The sequence below is a fragment of the Bubalus bubalis genome, chromosome 18 (genome assembly GCF_019923935.1).
Source record: "Bubalus bubalis isolate 160015118507 breed Murrah chromosome 18, NDDB_SH_1, whole genome shotgun sequence".
NCBI lineage: Eukaryota > Metazoa > Chordata > Mammalia > Artiodactyla > Bovidae > Bubalus > Bubalus bubalis.
Window position 1 is genome coordinate 64728266 of NC_059174.1, and position 18333 is coordinate 64746598.

Genomic DNA, 18333 nt, shown 5'->3' on the forward strand with positions numbered 1-18333 from the left:
CACAGTCTGTGAGCACCCCGCTCAAGTGATGACTGAGCTCAGGTACACCACTCAGGGTACACCATCATTCAGGGTACACCAGAGTGATGAGGCTGTGGCTCCTGGAACTAACTTCCCTTCTTGTTCTCCCTTGTGACCTAGTGACATTCCAGTGCAGCAGTGAAGTCCCTTCATGACATTTGCCTGTAGCCCCTCTGGATCCAACAATTAATGGTGGTTGTCTAGAGGCCCTCTTTGTCTCTGGCTTTCCTTCTATTAAGTTGAGCGGGCTCCCAGGATATCATGTGTGTGAGAGCTCAGTTGCTTCAGCCATGTCTGACTCTTGTGACCCCATGGACTGTAGCCCATCAGGCTCCTCTGTCCATGGAATTCTCCAGATAGAATACTGGAGTGGGTTGCCATTTATTTCTCCAGAAGATCTTCCCCACTCAGGGTTCCAACCTGAGTCTTCTGCTGTCTCCTGAATTGCAAGCAGATTCCTTACCCACTGAGCCATCAGGGAAGCCCACAAAGAAACTATAGGGGACTAAAAATAACTGTGTACATGTGAAGTTAGGACAAGTTATAAGCAGTAAGATGCCAAAAAACCAAACACCCAGGTATCTCTTCTGAGGTGTCTGGAGCAAAAGCAGGGCACTATGCATGAGCCCTGATGAAAGTGCCACCGAGGGCGTGGGCAGACGACCTAAACTAGTTTCAAATGGATTGGGACAGATACAATTAAAAAAAAAAGAAAGAAAGAAAAAAAAAAAAAAAAACAACGAGACATCTGAAAAGAAGAGCAACTTACTAAATGCTATTTCCTACTAGGACATTGGCTGCATGATCACAGTCTGAGCATGTGTGAAAAGGGGACAACTTATCCCCGCTTCCCTGGTGATCCAGTATTTAAGAATCCACTTGTCAACGCAGGGGATATGGGTGCGACCCCTAATCTTAGAAAATTCCACATGTGCAAGGCAACTAAGCCAGCGCACCACAACTACTGAGCCTGTGCTCTAGAACCGTCAAGCTGCAGTTACTGAAGGAAGCGCCTAGAACCTGTGCTCCACCTGTGCTTTCACTAAGTGGAGCGTGAAAAAGCTGGCTTAAAACTCAACATTCAAAAAGCTAAGATCATGGCATCCGGTCCTGTCACTTCATGGCAAATAGATGGGGAAACAGTGGAAACAGTGAGAGACTTTATTTTCTCGGTCTCCAAAATTACTGCAGATAGTGACTGCAGCCATGAATTAAAAGATGCTTGCTCCTTGGAAGAAAAGCTATGCTCAAACTAGACAGCATATTATAAAGCAGAGACATTACTTTGCCAACAAAGCTCTGTTATAGCCAAAGCTATGGTTTTTCCAGTAGTCATGTATGGATGTAAGAGTTGGACCATAAAGAAGGCTAAGTGCTGGAGAATTGATGCTTTTGAGCTGTAGTGCTGGAGAAGACTCTTGAGAGTCCCTTGGACAGCAAGGAGATCCAATCAGTCCATCCTAAAGGAAATTCAGTTCTGAATATTCACTGGAAGCACTGACGCTGAAGCTGAAACACCAATACTTTGGCCACTGATGTGAAGAACTGACTCACTGGAAAAGACCCTGGTACTGGGAAAGACTGAAGGCAGGAGAAGGGGCCAACAGAGGATGAGATGATTGTGAGTTCGTTTACCTCAGACTGGGACTTGAACCCAGCCAAAACCCAGTTTGGTACTTGAACCCACGTGGCTGGGACTCAAACCCAGCCAAAACCTTGCTTGAGATTCAAACCCATGTGGCTGGGACTCAAACCCAGCCAAAACCCACTGTAGCTGGTTTCAGGATCTAATGAAGCTCAGGTTCTTGATGTCTCATGACAGAAAGAATTCAGTGATGACAAAGTGATAGGTAAGAACTGGATTTATTCAGATTCAGAGAGAAGCACACTCCACAGACAGAGTGTGGGCCATCGCAGAGGGTGAGTGTGGTCCTGAAATGTGGCATGGTTAGTTTTTATAGGCTTGTTAATTTCACATGTTAATGAGTAGGAGGATTATTCCAACTATTTTTGGGAAGGGGTGGAGATTTCCAGGATTTGGGCCACCACTCACTTCTTGGTCTTTTGACAATGCCTTGGAACCCTCATGGCACATCTGGGTGTGTCATTTCACTTGCTGATTGAGGATCAAGGTCTAATCTTGTCTGAAATCTTGGTCCCATTTGATTTTCATCGGTTTATGTTTAGGGCTCCCTGGTGGTTCAGACCGGTAAAGCATCTGCCTGCAATGTGGGAGACCCCGGTTCGATCCCTGGGTGGGGAAGATCCCCTGGAGAAGGAAATGACAATCTACTCCAACACTCTTGCCTGGAAAATCTCATGGAAGGAGGAGCCTGATAGGCTACAGTCCATGGTGTCTCAAAGAGTCAGACACATTTATGTTGTGTCCATGGGCTATGTCATTCTTTTAAAATTTGTGCCCTTCCTGCCCCTTTCCCTCCTGCTACAGTTGGATAGCATCACCGACTCGATGGACATGAGTTTGAGCAAGCTCTGGGAGTTGATTACTTTGCCAACAAAGGTCCATCTAGTCAAGGCCATGGTTTTTCCAGTGGTCATGTATGGATGTGAGAGTTGGACTGTGAAGAAAGCTGAGCGCCGAAGAATTGATGCTTTTGAACTGTGATGTTGGAGAAGACTCTTGAGAGTCCCTTGGACTGCAAGGAGATCCAACCAGTCCATTCTGAAGGAGATCAGCCCTGGGATTTCTTTGGAAGGAATGATGCTAAAGCTGAAACTCCAGTACTTTGGCCACCTCATGAGAAGAGTCTACTCACTGGAAAAGACTCTGATGCTGCGAGGGATTGGGGGCAGGAGAAGAATGGGATGCCAGAGGATGAGATGGCTGGATGACATCACTGACTCGATGGACGTGAGTCTGGATGAACTCCGGGAGTTGGTGATGGACAGGGAGGCCTGGCATGCTGTGATTCATGGGGTCACAAAGAGTCGGACACGACTGGGCAAATGAACTGAACTGAACTGAACTGGGAGTTGATGCTGGACAGGGAAGACTGGCATGCTGCAGTCCATGGGGTCGCAAAGAGTTGGACACGACTGAGTGACTGAACTGAACTGAACTGAGACTGTAGCCCATCAGGCTCCTCTGTCCATGGAATTCTCCAGGCAAGAATACTGGAGTGGGTTGCCATTTCCTTCTCCAGGGGGATCTTCCCCACCCAGAGATTAAACCTGGGTCTCCTGCATTTCAGGCAGATTCTTTACCATCTGAATCACCAGGGAAGGCAGATGGTAAATGCGTTTGTTGTTGTTGTTCCTCCGTCTCTGGCAAATGCTCTTGGAAAGTGCCAATTTGTAGTTGACATCAGCCAGGAATGAGGAAAAAGGTGCAGACAAGGAGCGAGCTTTGGGTTGTCCACATGGCATAGAGGTTCTTACCAAATAAGACTAGGAGTTTAGAGTCTTCTATCACAACCCAGTCATGTTCTTTAAGGTCATCAATGGCTTGAGAGCCAGAGGCAGCCAGTTGATCTTGAGGTTTTATATGAGATTGAAAGCAACAGTTAGTAATGGACACGGAAAAACAGACTGGTTACAAATAGGAAAAGGAGTACATCAAGGCTGTATATTGTCACCCTGCTTATTTAACTTATATGCAGAGTACATCACGAGAGACACTGGGCTGGATGAAGCACAAGCTGGAGTCAAGATTGCAGGGAAAAATATCAATAACCTCAGATATGCACATGACACCACTCTTATGGCAGAAAGTGAAGAACTAAATAGCCTCTTGATGAAAGTGAAAGAGGAGAGTGAAAAAGTTGGCTTCAAGCTCAACATTCAGAAAACGAAGATCATGGCATCTGGTCCCATCACTTCGTGGCAAATAGATAGGGAAATAGTGGAAACAGTGGCTGACTTTATTTTTCTGGGCTCCAAAATCACTGCAGATGGTGACTGCAGCCATCAAATTAAAAGATGCTTACTCCTTGGGAGGAGAGCTATGACAAACATAGACAGCATATTAAAAAGCAGAGACATTACTTTGTCAACAAAGGTCCTCTAGTCAAGGCTATGGTTTTTCCAGTAGTCATGTATGGATGTGAAGAGTTGGACTGTGAAGAAAGCTGAGCGCTGAAGAATTGATGCTTTTGAACTGTGGTGTTGGAGAAGACTCGTGAGAGTCCCTTGGACTGCAAGGAGATCCAACCAGTCCACCCTGAAGGAGATCAGTCCTGGGTGTTCTTTGGAAGGACTGATGTTGAAGCTGAAACTCCAATACTTTGGCTACCTAATGCGAAGAGCTGACTCATTTGAAAAGACCCTGATGCTGGGAAAGATTGAGGGAGGAGGAGAAGGGGATGACAGAGGATCAGATGGTTGGATGGCATCACCGACTCAATGGACATGGGTTTGGGTGGACTCTGGGAGTTGGTGATGGACAGGGAGGCCTGGCGTGCTGCGGTTCATGGGGTTGCAAAAAGTAAGACACGACTGAGGGACTGAACTGATACTGATACTGAAATCTATTGCTCACTGGGAAAGGTGGAGAGAGTCCCAGTCTTGAATCACTGAGGCTTCCTGAGGGATGAATTCTATGCTGCTTTCCAGGGGTAGGGCTCTGTGGCCTCTCAACCTAATGAAATTTAGTTGATAGAGGTCTCTGACTTGACAACCATTTGTAAGTGAATTTAAAGTATAATATGTGAAACAATGCAACCAAATACAGCAATCAAGAATATCTTTTATCTAGGATTTCCTTGGTTGTCCAGTGGTTAAGATTCCATGCTCCCAGTACAGAGGGCAAGGGTTTGATCCTTGGTTGGGGAGCTAGGATCCTGCATACAGGGCAATTAGGCAAAACAAAAACAAGAACAACAACAAAAAACGGGGGGTTGGGTAGAGATTAACATGGAGCTCCCTGGAGTAGCGCATGGCAACCCACTCCAGTATTCTTGCCTGGAGAATCCCATGGACAGAGGAGCCTGGCAGGCTACAGTCCATGGGGTAGCAAAGAGTCACACACGACTGAGTGACTAACACTAACATGGAGCTGGTTAGTAAACTAATTAACTAACATGTTAATTTCACAGTTTGTTGTGATCCACACAATCAAAGGCTTTGGCATAGTCAATAAAGCAGAAGTAGATGGTTTTCTGAAACTCTCTTGCTTTTTCAATGATCCAACGGATGTTGTCAATTTGATCTCTGGTTCCTCTGCCTTTTCTAAATCCAGCTTGAACATCTGGAAGTTTAGGGTTCATGTACAGTTGAAGCCTGGCTTGGAGAACTTTGAGTATTACTTTGCTAGCCTGTGAGATGAGTGCAATTGTGCAGTAGTTTGAGCATTCATTGGCATTGCTTTTGTTTGGGATTGGAATGAATGACCTTTTCCAGTCCTGTGGCCACTGCTTTATTCTTGACCTCTGGTTTCTTGACTATGCCAAAGCCTTTGACTGTGTAGGTCACAACACACTGTGGAAAATTCGTAAAGAGATGGGAATACCAGACCATCTGACATGCCTCCTGCAAAACCTGTATGCAGGTCAAGAAGAGTTAGAACTGGACATGGAACAACAGAGTGGTTCCAAATTCGGAAAGGAGTATGTCAAGGCTGTATATTGTCACCCTGCTTATTTAACTTAACTGCAGAGTACACCATGAGAAATGCTGGAATGGATGAAGCACAGGCTGGAATCAGATTACTGGGAGAAATATCAATAACCTCAGATATGCAGATGACACCACCCTTAAGGCAGAAAGTGAAGAACTAAATAGCCTCTGGATGAAAGTGAAAGAGGAGAGTGAAAAAGTTGGCTTAAAACTCAACATTCAGAAAACTAAGATCATGGCATCTGGTCCCATCACTCCATGGCAAATAGATGGGGAAACAGTGACAGACTTTATTTTGGGGGGCTCCAAAATCACGGCAGATGGTGACTGCAGCATGGAATTAGAAGACGCTTGCTCCTTGGAAGAAAAGTTATGACCAACCTAGACAGCATATTAAAAAGCAAAGACATTACTTTGTCAACAACAGTCCGTCTAGTCAAAGCTATGGTTTTTCCAGTAGTCATGTATGGATGAGAGAGTTGGACCATAAAGAAAGCTGAGCGCTTTCTTTGAAGAATTGGTGCTTTTGAGCTGTGGTATTGGAGAAGACTCTTGAGTCCCTTGGACTGCAAGGAGATCCAACCATTCCATCCTAGAGGAGATCAGTCCTGAATATTCATTGGAAGGACTGATGTTGAAGTTGAGACTCCAATACTTTGGCCACCTGATGCAAAGAGCTGATTCATTTGAAAAGACCCTGATGCTGGGAAAGATTGAAGGTGATAGGAGAAGGGGTCAACAAAGGATGAGATGGTTGGATGGCATCACCAACTCGATGGACATGGGTTTGAGCAAGCTCTGGGAGTTAATGATGGACAGGAAAGCCTGGTGTGCTGCAGTCCATGGGGTTGCAAAGAGTTGGACACGAATGACTGAACTGAACTGAATATGTTAATTAGTGCACTTTTTGCACCTCCCTACCAGGTAAAACTATGAACTTTGACCTGGTCCAAAGGGTAAATATTCCAAGGACTCAGAAAGAATGCCTAAAACTTGCCACAATAAAGGGCTTACATCTTCCTCTAGTGATGGCCTTGGCACTCAACGCTGTTCTACCCTGTTTGGCTACCATACTCCAGATTCTGAGTCCAGCTGCAATTAAAATTCTTTGTGATACAAACCTCTCTTTGCCTTTAAAAGCTCCTGACGTTTATTCCCTATCAGGACATCTTTAGTGTGGCTATTTGAATGTGTTCGCAATTGTAACTCTTTGATCCTATGTAAACGTGTCGGGCAACATTATTGCCTCTGGGGTTTATTCAGGTCCACAGCACCCGTTACAGACTTTATTATCTGACCATATGGTTTTCCTGTTAGCCAGTAATGAAAAACACCGAGATATTTTGTTTCATATAATTCCCTTAAAATTTTTTTTCCTTCAAATCATACTGACTTGATTTTACTTACTTTAAAATTTCTCCAAGATTTTCATAAAAAGCAATAAAAACTGAGGACTGTGGCTACTCTGTCTTTTCACGAGGGAAACGCTTGTTTGCTAAACCTGTATTAACTTTTAGCTGAGAAATGGTAGTTAATTCAGAATTTTGTAAAGATGATACCTAAAGGCTTTCTTGGGTCTACTTTTTAATCTGTACTTTCGTCAGAATACGGTAAGGCGAGACCCGGGGGGTTTTGTAACTCAAACCGGAAGCGAGGGAACTACATTACCCAGAAGTCCACGCGCCGGTCAGCCCTGTTCTCCGCACCAATGAAGCCCCCCAAACTAGGGCTCTTCCGGGATTGTGAACTAGGAGGGGGCGGGATTTCCGGCGTGTTTTTGATGGCGGTCGTTTGACGGCTTTTGCTGCCGCCTGCAAAACCGGAGACTCTAAGTAACTGGGTGCAGCCGGCCTTAGAGAAACTGGGAAGAACCCAAGGGGCGCCGTCCACAGTGCACAAGAGTGAGCGGATTTCAGTACACTTTCAGGATTTTCGGCCCAAGTCTCCGCCGTTATCTCGCGCATCTGTTGGCACCACTGCGCCCACAGGGTCCTATGGCAACCGACGCGCTGCAGGACCCGGCCCAGGTGACAGTTCGTCCCCGGATCCTCAAGCCCCCATGAGGGTTTCCTGCTCACGGCGCCGCGGCTTAGGCCCGTCTGCAGAACTTTAGGCCTGCGTGTGTGGTGGTCCCATTTCTGACACGCTGTGTGCTGAAGTGTGGAGTGTTAAAGGCCGTGGGCCCGGCACGTGCCGATCCTTGGAGGGGCACACGAGCCAGAGCATTAGGGAAACTTGGGGTTGGAGTCCTCTCTGCAGAGTCTGAGTGAACTCCGGGAGTTGGTGATGGACAGGGAGGCCTGGCGTGCAGCGATTCATGGGGTCGCAAAGAGTCGGACACGACTGAGCAACTGAACTGAACTGAACTGCAGGGACAGGGCATATAAAGAGGAGTCAATCCTCTGGGTCAATTGGGCCGACAGCATTTTGGGAGGCATGGAGGGTTGCGAATAAATTAGGAAGACATTTGAGTTTTATAGTATTTCAAAGCCAGCTCCGAGGAGTACAGATTGGGGAGGAGAAGATGCGAGTGGAGGCGGGGAGACCTGGGGGAGGCTTCTGGGTTAGAATCCGAAGAATAAGGTGTTGTATGGACTAGAGTGGTGGGTATGGAAGTTGCTGCCCTGAAACAAATAGCCTGCCCTGTATTTAGCACACAAAAATGGGCTTAAAAATTTTTTTTTTCCACGATCATTTGGGGAATTGCAATTGGGGTGTGTGACTATGGGGGAGCTAACACTTTTATAGAGATTACAAAGGGAAGTTAAAAGGGTCGTAGGCACCAAAGAGCGCATGGCTTTTCATTGGCTGAGTCCTTTCCAGGAAAGAGGAGACTCTTCTTCCTTTGGAATACCATTCTTGTCTCTGGTCAGTGAGGGCTCCCCCTTCTGGTGTGCCAACTCTAATTGAGGTTTCTGTTTATTAATTATTAATTTTTTTCCCAAAGGAACGTAACAGATAATATTCCTAATAAGCCTTACAGGTAATTGGCACGATTGCCTGGTGAATTAAATGTGGCTCTGAGATAAAGACAGAGTAAAGGACAATAAAGGTTTTCTTTACGACCTGAGACCGCACTGATGTGAGAAGTCAGTTTTAGGGGGAGAAGAAAAATTGAATTTGAGACATGCTATTTCTGAGATTCCAAAATTGAGGTCATGTAGAGGCTGGTAGAATCTATAGTCTGGAATCAAGGGAGGAGGTCACTGGCTCAAGGATGTCCTTGTGGTGACACCTAAGTCTGGATCTCAAATTTAGGTGGGAAAATCTTTTCACTTTCCTGTGAAAGGGGACCTGAGAGGAAAGAAGAGGTGGGGCTGGAGGGCAGAGTGGGTAGGACTTTCAGATGCTGCCTGAAAATGGGAGGGTCCTGAGGCTCTAGGGCTTTCCAAGAAAGCAAGGGTGGGTATAAGGAGTAAAGAACTTTGGCTGGGAAGGAGGTGGAGGAGGGGTGAGGTTGTGTACATTGACTGTGATGAATACTCAGCCAGCTGACTGACTGTTCCTTTTGGAGCCACAAAAATTGGGCGATGCTGACCAGTCAGTCAATCTTAGGTTCAGTCAAGGGCACAGGTGCCTCAGCTCTTCCAGGAAACTACAAGGCTAAAAATGTATAGATTTAACAAGTTAATCTTGTATAAGCAAGTACTAACTGTTTAAAATGAGAATGAATATCTGTGCTATAATAATATACATATGTTTAGGTTTTATTTTGGCCTCCTTGGAATTTCCTAGTCTTAGGACTAGTCTTTGTTACAACTTGCCCCTGTTTCGCACAGGCGTTTATTTATAATTGAGGTGATTTAGGATTGGACTGGTTACCAGGAAGAATAGAAGGTTAAATTCTCAGCCCCATGTGGAAGTTCCCAAGAATCAGAGGGGAACTGGAGATTATGTATAAAAATTGCTGAGGAATGAAATTCAAGGAGCCTCAAGATCGCTGAACACCTTGAAATGATGGAAATCCTGGGAGGGTGGCATGTACTGAAAGGGCCTAAAACCCCTTCCTGCCCTGCAGCCCCACTACCCAGACCTACACATCCCTTCCATTGGGCTGTTCTAAGTTATATCCATTACAGTAATCCAGAAGTAAGAAAAGTGTTTTCCTAACTTTCATGGGTTATTTTTATCAAATTATCAATACTGACGGATTCAGGGGAATCCCTGAATTTATAAATGGCCTGGGGGCCAGGGATTGCAACTGGCTTCTCAGAAGAGGGCAATTTATGGGACTGAGCTCTTGAACTTATGGTCACGTATTTTAGGGAGTGTAATAATAGGAGTGAATTCTATCATGAAATGAAATAATTGGTGGTGGAAAAGAGATACTTTGTCTCAGAAAGCCTTGAAAGACATGTAAGGAAATCCTGATTTAAAAATTATAGAAATCTTAATCCTGTGTTATGTCATGGTGAATCTTAGCCTGGGAGAGGTTAATAATGCATTTGATGTTTACACAACATTAGGAGATAGACCTCTTAAGTGTTGCCCTTTTACAACTGAAGACACTGAGACTCAAGGAGGTTGAGTCTTTATCAAAGACTATCTGAGTTGTCAGGTTATAGCTCTGAGGTCAGAGGTCAGCCTGAGATGACTCATCTGCAGGAAAGGGAAGGGAGGACACAGTTCCGCCTTTCCTTCCTCACCAAGATGACCCTGATCTCAGATCCTCCCTCTTTTTACAGGTTCCCATGGTAGCAACCTTTATGGTCCCTGGACAGGTAAGTGGAAGAAGCCCCAGTACCTCTCCTGATGTCATCCCACCCCTGGTATTGACACCCAGATACAGAAGACACAGTTAACCTGGGGTTGTTGGGCTTTAGTTCTGGCCCTGGGGTCACCTCAGGCACAGGACCCGTGAAGTGGTACTGAGGTGGTCTCCTGTATCCACTGGAGGAGGTGAGGTGGTGAGATATTCCTGGGACTGGAGCCAGCCTGTCCGTGTGCCTGGAGGTGAGACCAAGTGAGGCGTGTCCAGCAAACTGCAGGACCCAGGACGTGGGTGGATAAAGACAGCAGAGCCTTTCCTGGGGTGGCAGCCTGAGGAGCTGGATGATTTTATGCTGTGCAGGATGAGAGACAGTCGTCTGACATGACACCATGATGTTTGCCTTAGGTGAGAGTAGGGACACTGTGTCTGAGACGGGAAGTGAAAAGTAGGAGTGATGGGACTTCCTTCGTGGTCCAGGGGCTAAGACTCTGTGCTCCCAATGTAGGGGGCCCAGGATTCGATCCCTGGTCAGGGAACTAGATCCCACATGCCACAAATAAGAGCTGGTGCAGCCAACAAAAAGTAGGAGTGATGAGAAGGACTGTCCAGAATTACGTATCCTCGTGCTGAGTGTGAGATGTGGCAGGGGTGTCTCACAAGAGGTGTCAGGTGTACAACTAGACACATCTGGAGATCAGGTGGGGGTGGGGTTCAGGTGTGAAGATACTCCTGAGCAGGTGGACAGCAGGTGGACCATGTCAGATTCCAGGCCCTGAGGTCACAGTGTTGGTGCCATGAAGCTTGGGGTGGGTGGGGAGGGTGTTTTGGTTACAGAAGCCTCTGTGAACTCGTGTCCCCCTCCCGACAGGGCCATGTGACCTTTGAGGATGTGGCGGTGTCCTTCTCCCAGGAGGAGTGGGGGCTCCTCGGCGAGGCTCAGAGACTCCTATACTATGACGTCATGCTGGAAAACCTGTCCCTGATAGCCTCCCTGGGTAAGAACTGCGTCCACACACACCGCTGGTGCTGGGCTCGGCCCTTCTCTCTGCGTGGCTCACTCCAGCCTTCCCAGGCTGGGCCATGGACACTGACTGCTTCCTTCCTTGGCTTCCTGGCATTTGAGCCTTGTGCCTCAATCTGTGCACGTCTAGTCCTGTATCACATGCCCCGATGCCTTCCACAGAAGAGTCTGGTCTTGGAGGCTTGTTAACTGTCTGTCCACTTGCAGTTTGCTTTGCCATCACTTGTGTGTTGACTGCTCTGCTGAGTGGAAGATCTGTATCACAGGTTTTAACCCTTTTCGTGTGCACTGCCTGTCTCAGGAATTAGAGATATGTGGTCAGCATTTATGGTCAACACTAGGTTACTTTTAGGAGACTACTTAAGGTTCTAGTACTATATATATATAGTGTATATATATATATATATATATTTTTTTTTTTTTTTTTTTTTTTTTTTTCCTGAAGTCTGTCATTGATTGATTGACCCTAGGCCAGTGTTTCTCATAATGGCCCCATTTTCCCTTCAGGCCTTTGATCTAATAAGTTCCATAGTCACCCAACCTGACCTGGGGATGGAGGTGGCCCTGGGTGCCTGAGGAGGTAGACACTTCTCTAGTCATTGGAAGAGGGTTACTGGATCCTGGGCCTGGTAAACAGGGGCTGTAGGACCGCACATCATAGGTCATTTCTAATCCTACAGGGAAATGTCCTTTGCTCACTAGTGTTTTAGTGCCCAGATTCATCATGGTCATACTCTTCTTTCTTTTCCTCCCTGTTTTGACACTTGGCCCACTTATCCTTTCACTGTGACTTCTTACCTCTCTGTCTTCTACCTTAGTGTCCTCCACATCTCCCCTTTCCCTCTCTCTTTGAAACGTTCTCCAATGTTATGTGTTTAGTATATCTTATATGTTTAATGTGTTTTTAAAGTTGCGTGTTTACTTGTATGGTATTTGAACACCAGGCAAACAGGTATAATTGCATTTTCCTGGATTAGGACACACGTTCTACAGAGCTGACACTTGTCTCCACCAGAAAACCCTGCTGACTGCCACTGGCCAAGGACTGAGTTGTTCCAGCATCTCCTCCTGGCACAGCTCCATATCCCGTGTTCTCTTTGGTTTGAAACATTTCTATTTTTGTGACCACCAGGGGCCAAGAAATGCATAGTTTCCCCTTCTACCACTTGACTCTTCCTACCTTGTTTTGAACACAAACCCATGGGCTCATTCCTACATGTGTCCTTCCCCACCAGAGTCTCCATACACTTTATCAGCATTTTTTATGGTTTCAGGGTGTTGGCGTGGAGGAGATACTGAAGAGGCCGGTTCTGACCAATGTGTTTCTGTAGAACAAGTGACACGAGACAGGAATCCACAGGTGGACTCATCTATCCTGAAGGCTGTCACTTCCACTGACATGTGTGCCCTGGTGGAGAAAACCCTGCCCTCTTCTGGGGCTTCTGGGAAAATGCTCACTTCTCACTTGCAGCAGTGCCAGACACAGCTAAGTGCAGAGAAACGTCTCAGGAGGGATGAGAACGGGGCCTTGCTCGTGACAAGCTGCAAGATCTTTGTACCTGACACTGTGTTCACATGTGGAGAGGTTGAGGAGGATTTCCTCGGTAGCCTTGGCTTTCTCCAGCACCAGCCCTCCCACGATGGAGAGCATCCAAACAGAAGCAGGCAGAGCAGGGGGGGCTCTCACCCTGGGCAAGGGCATTACAAGTGCAGCGAATGTGGCAAAGCCTTCAGTAAGAAGTACAAATTCACAGAGCACCTGAGAGTTCACACTGGAGAAAAACCATACAAGTGCAATGACTGCGGGAAATTCTTTAGACTCCGGGGGGGTCTGTCTCATCATCGGAGAGTTCACACAGGAGAAAAGCCTTTCGATTGCAGTAAATGTGGGAAAGTCTTCATCTACAAATGTAAGCTTGTTCAGCACCAAAGAGTCCACACTGGAGAAAGACCCTATGAGTGTCAGGAATGTGGGAAAGCCTATGCCCGCAAGGATTCACTTGTCCAGCACCAAAAAGTCCACACTGGAGAGAAACCTCATAAGTGCAGTGAATGTGGGAAGCTCTTCCTGTACAGAAATAAACTCCTTGTGCACCAGAGAATCCACACTGGAGAAAAGCCTTTTAAGTGCACTGAATGTGGGAAGTCCTTTAGTTACAAAACAAGTCTTATTATCCACCAGAGAACTCACACTGGAGAAAGGCCTTATATGTGTGGTGAGTGTGGGAAAGCTTATGTCAACAAAAAGAGTCTTATTGTCCACCAGAGAATCCACAGTGGAGAAAAAGTTTATGCCTGTAAGAAATGTGGGAATTTGTTTATGAGCAGCTTTGCCCTCAACAAACACCAGAATGTTCACACCTCACAGAGGCGTTATGAGTGCAGTGAATGTGGGAAAGGGTTCAAGAGGAAAATCACACTCGATGAGCACCAGAGAATCCACACTGGAGAAAGACCCTATGTGTGCAATGAATGTGGGAAAGCCTTCAAGCTGAAGAACACACTAATTAGCCACCAAAACGTCCACACTAGGGCAAAGCCTTTCCAGTGCAGTGAATGTGGGAAGCCCTACAGTAACAAAACAAGTCTTATTGTCCATCAGAGGATCCACACTGGAGTGAAGCCTTTTCAGTGCAATGAGTGTGGGAAGCCGTACAGTTACAAAACAAGTCTAATTGTCCACCAGAGAACCCACAGTGGAGAAAGGCCTTATGCGTGTAGTTCTTTGTACACGGCTCCAAGGTCATGATCCAATGTGTGTGTGTGTGTGTGTGTGTGTGTGCGCGTGTGCGCATTCAGTCCCTCTATCATGTCCCAACTCTTTGCAACCCCGTGAACTATAGCCTGCCAGGGTCCTCTGTCCAGGGGACTCTCCAGGCAAGACTATTGGATTGGGTTGCCATTTCCTACTCCATGGGATCTTCCGGCCCAAGGGATTGAACCCATGCCTTTTGCATTGGCAGGCGGACTCTTTACCACTGTGCCACAAATGTTCACACTGGAGAAATGCCTTCTGGACTCATGCTTTCCCTCACTTGAGTTAATATCTAGTAGCACAACTCCTTGTCATAGAGTAAGTGAATGTTAAACTCATGTAGGGTCAGTCCAACTCTTCTAAAAGTGGTGGTGTCCTTTTATAGTCTCATCAGAAGCACCATAAGCCAAGTTCCTGTTCTTTACATTCTTAGTTGGTATGTTCAGGCTTTCCAATTTTAGTGACACCATAGTTGCATAGTGGGACCAAGTGATTTTAATTTGCATTTCTCTAATGATATGATGCCAAGTAGTCTTCCATGTGTTGATCTCCAACCACATATCATTCTTGAAATTTCTGCTCATATAACTTGTTCTAATTACTGAGTTTTGACATTTTGTCATTGCTTACTGATTAAGGTACTCTAATGGAAATACTTAGCAATACAATCTTCAAGAATTGGTTTTGTCTTTTCAATCACTTATCCAGAGAAAAAGTTTTTTTAATTTTATTGTAGTCTTAATTTGTTCATTTATTCTCTTTACTTTTTCTCTTGCTTCCTCCTGTAACTTTTATGGTTTGGGGTTCTTACTGATATAAGGGAATTATTTTCAGTTAATTGTGGAGATTATTTTTTAAAATATGGACACCCAATTCCTGCCATGATAGTAATTTAAAGATTATACCTTTCCCCCTGAATTGCTTTAGTACTTCATTGAAGGTCAATCATTTATATATATATATATATATTTTCTTTTTTGGAATTTCTATTCTGTTGCATTTACCTACTTTATTTATGCCAGTATTTTCATGTATTGACTAATTTGTTTTCATAATATGTCTTGAAATCAAAGTTGTGTACTCCTTTGACTTCCTTTTTTTTTCCTTCAAATTCTTCATAGCCATTCTTGGATCTTTGCTTTTCATATGAAGTTTAGAATCCACCTTCTAGTTTATACAGTACTCATATGAAGTTTAGAATCCACCTTCTAGTTTATACAGTACAAAAATCCTACTAGGAGTTTGGGATTGCATTGATTTGTTTTTATTTTTGAGTTTTGGCCATGCTGTGTGGCTTACAGGATCTAGAGTCCCTCAACCGAGGCAATGGCAGTGAAAACACAAGAGTTCTAGCCAGTGGACCATCAGGACATTTCCTTAATTTTCAATTTAGGAAGAAATACTGAGTGTCTGTCTCAATCCATAAACATGATACATCTCCTTCTATTTAGATCTTAATTTTTGTTAACAGTGTTTTTAGATTTCTTTCTATTGGTCTTGCATATGTGTTTTCTAAATCTGATAATGCTGTGAATGAGAATTAAATTTTTTTTTCTTTGTGAATTGTTCAGTGCTAGTACACCGAGAGATATCAAACTGCAGATAGAAGCAATCCTTCTTAATCATTTTATAAAGAACACCTACAAAAATTATTATAAATACTGTATTTTTGAGCCATTATTAAAATATTCCTATTGGCATAAAAGAAGGATAGCTGCTCATTGTTCTCAATTCAGCATTATCCTAGAGTTCCAATTTCATTATAAGGCAAAATAATAAATATGAAGCAATTGGAAATGAGGAAATAAACCATCTATAGTATGTCCTTAGTTTTCATCTTCACTAGTAGTCCAAATATGGACACTCAATTTAATGACTGGACTCATCATAAACTCCTTATTATTATTTGTTTTTTATCACCCATTTGCTGTCTTTACTTCCTTAGGAACTATCACCTTCTATGACACTATGCAACTTAAATAGAACTGCTTATTGTATTTTTCTATCAAATACTAAATTCCAGCAGGGAAATATGTATTTAAATGTTGTGCATTGACATATTCCATATTTCTAGAAACATGTCTGAAACTCCTAGGATATATATTAATGTCTTGAAATATAGAACAAATTGAAAATACATACTTATTCATTTGTACAACTGTGGATATGCTTTCTAACTCTCCTCACTCTGCTTTTTCCTTCAGTTTCCCTGCCCTCAGTGCTGAGTTATGGGAAGAAATCATGTTTTGCAAAAAGCCTTTAAATCAATTAAAAAATCCCCAGTAGGCATTTTCCTTCCCTCACTGATTAGAACTCAGGGTTTTTTCCCCCATACATTCCCGTGGGATTTTGATTATTTCAAAAACCAGTTTCCCACCATCAATTTCTTCCACTCCTGACAGATATCTATCACACGAAGCATTTTCCATAGCTCTTGGTAGTTACACAGCCCCATTTTTCACAGTTTGTCTCCATGCCCTACACAGACAACTGTTGGTGCACTTGCAGGTGATCACTTTGCCAGATCACATCACAGGGGGTCTAAACCTTTATCTCAGGCTTACCTGCCCTCACTGCAGACGCACAGAGCTTGCCATGGCAAACCTTGTCCTGGGAGCAAACAAATGTGGTAAGTATCTCTTCATTTCAGGTATCTGATTCTTAGAAGATGTTTATCTCAGGAAACCCAAGATTAACTGTTCTTTAAATATTACTTACTGAGGTTCAGTTCAGTTCAGTCACTCAGTCGTGTCTGACTCTTTGCAGCCCCATGAACCGCAGCACGCCAGGCCTCCCTGTCCATCACCATCTCCCGGAGTTCACTCAGACTCACGTCCATCGAGTCAGTGATGCCATCCAGCCATCTCATCCCCTGTTGTCCCCTTCTCCTTCTGCCCCCAATCCCTCCCAGCATCAGAGTCTTTTCCAATGAGTCAACTCTTCGCATGAGGTGGCCAAAGTACTGGAGTTTCAGCTTCAGCATCATTCCTTCCAAAGAAATCCCAGGGCTGATCTTCAGAATGGACTGGTTGGATCTCCTTGCTGTCCAAGGGACTCTCAAGAGTCTTCTCCAACACCACAGTTCAAAAGCATCAATTCTTCGGTGCTCAACCTTCTTCACAGTCCAACTCTCACATCCATACATGACCATATGGATATGGAAAAACCATAGCCTTGACTAGACCCAGCACAACCAGAAATAATAAATAAATTATAAATTTTTAAAAAGGGGTTGATTCAAATGAATGAAAGCACAGATTCCTAACCTCTGGACCATGAGGGAATTCCTCCTCCCTTGGGTTTTTTAAATGGAAATATTTATGGTGAAAATCAGTGATTCACCTGCTGAGATCCTGTGTGTACCCAGTTTCCCTAACAGTAAGACTATATTATGATATCACAGCAATGGTATTGACTTTGTTACTATCACCTGAACGTATTCAGATTCCCCTAGTTATATTTGTACTCAAGTGTGTGTGTGTGTATTCCTCAGGGTTTTTATTTTTATTTCTTGGCCACACCACATGGCACATAGGACCTTAAGTTCCCTGACCAGGGATCAAACCAATGCCCTCTACAGTGAAAGTCAGTCTTAACCACTGGACTGCCAGGGAAGTCCCTCCTCCAGGTTTTAGAGCCACTTTTCTTCGTCCTAGATGTGCCATCAATATAACATACAGTCTCACTTTTCCTTCAATTTTACTATTGATTTTATGGATTTTTAAATTCTGTTTTGATTGAATGCTGTTTAAACATTATAGAAAACACTTAAGTTTCTACAAACTCAAAACTATAACATAAGAAAATGTGATAACTTACATTCCTGTCTTTCCAAATTGTTAAATCTCTGCCCTATATATTTTTACTTCTACATGACTCAAAAAATATGGTATGCTTTGTACACTGCTCTAGACTATAGTTTTTCACTTAAGAATATATCCTGGGAACTTTCCCGGCAGCCCAGTGGGTAAGATACTACACCGCCACTGCAGGGGGCACAGGTTCAAGCCCTGACTGGTGAGCAAAGACTCCCCTAGGCCATGCGGCGTGGCCAAAAAATAAAATCCACAAATATGCCATATCCTACTGAATTTGTCTTTCTGTGTCTGACTTATTTCACTGAGCATAATACTCTCCAAGTCTACCCATGTTGTTGCGAATGGAAATTTTTCATTGTTTTTGATGGCTTAATAGTATTCACTTTCACTTTCTGTATTCCCCTGTATATGTGTTTGTTTTGTTTTTTTGGTA

The 18333-nt window shown here is 44.3% G+C and overlaps 1 protein-coding gene and 1 long non-coding RNA gene across 2 annotated transcripts; one reads left to right on the forward strand and one right to left on the reverse strand.

The window, feature by feature from the left end:
* Positions 1-7348: 7348 nt before the first annotated feature.
* LOC102403870 (zinc finger protein OZF) lies at positions 7349-14134 on the forward strand. Its single transcript, XM_006078391.4, has 4 exons — positions 7349-7622; positions 10281-10316; positions 11175-11301; positions 12602-14134. Exons 1-4 carry the CDS (start codon positions 7590-7592, stop codon positions 14074-14076), a joined length of 1671 nt encoding a protein of 556 aa, XP_006078453.2. The 5' UTR covers positions 7349-7589; the 3' UTR covers positions 14077-14134.
* A 1052-nt stretch (positions 14135-15186) lies between these two features.
* LOC123465133 lies at positions 15187-16913 on the reverse strand. Its single transcript, XR_006640218.1, has 2 exons — positions 15288-16913; positions 15187-15246 (listed from the first exon to the last, which is right to left on the reverse strand). It is a non-coding gene; the product is annotated as an uncharacterized LOC123465133 (long non-coding RNA).
* Between the last annotated feature and the right edge of the window lie 1420 nt (positions 16914-18333).

Coding starts and splice junctions, on each gene's coding strand:
- LOC102403870 (XM_006078391.4), top strand. CDS start 7,590: ATGGCAACCGACGCGCTGCAGGACCCGGCCCAG. Junction 7,623..10,280: donor CGCTGCAGGACCCGGCCCAG/GTGACAGTTCGT, acceptor CTCTTTTTACAG/GTTCCCATGGTAGCAACCTT. Junction 10,317..11,174: donor CCTTTATGGTCCCTGGACAG/GTAAGTGGAAGA, acceptor CCCTCCCGACAG/GGCCATGTGACCTTTGAGGA.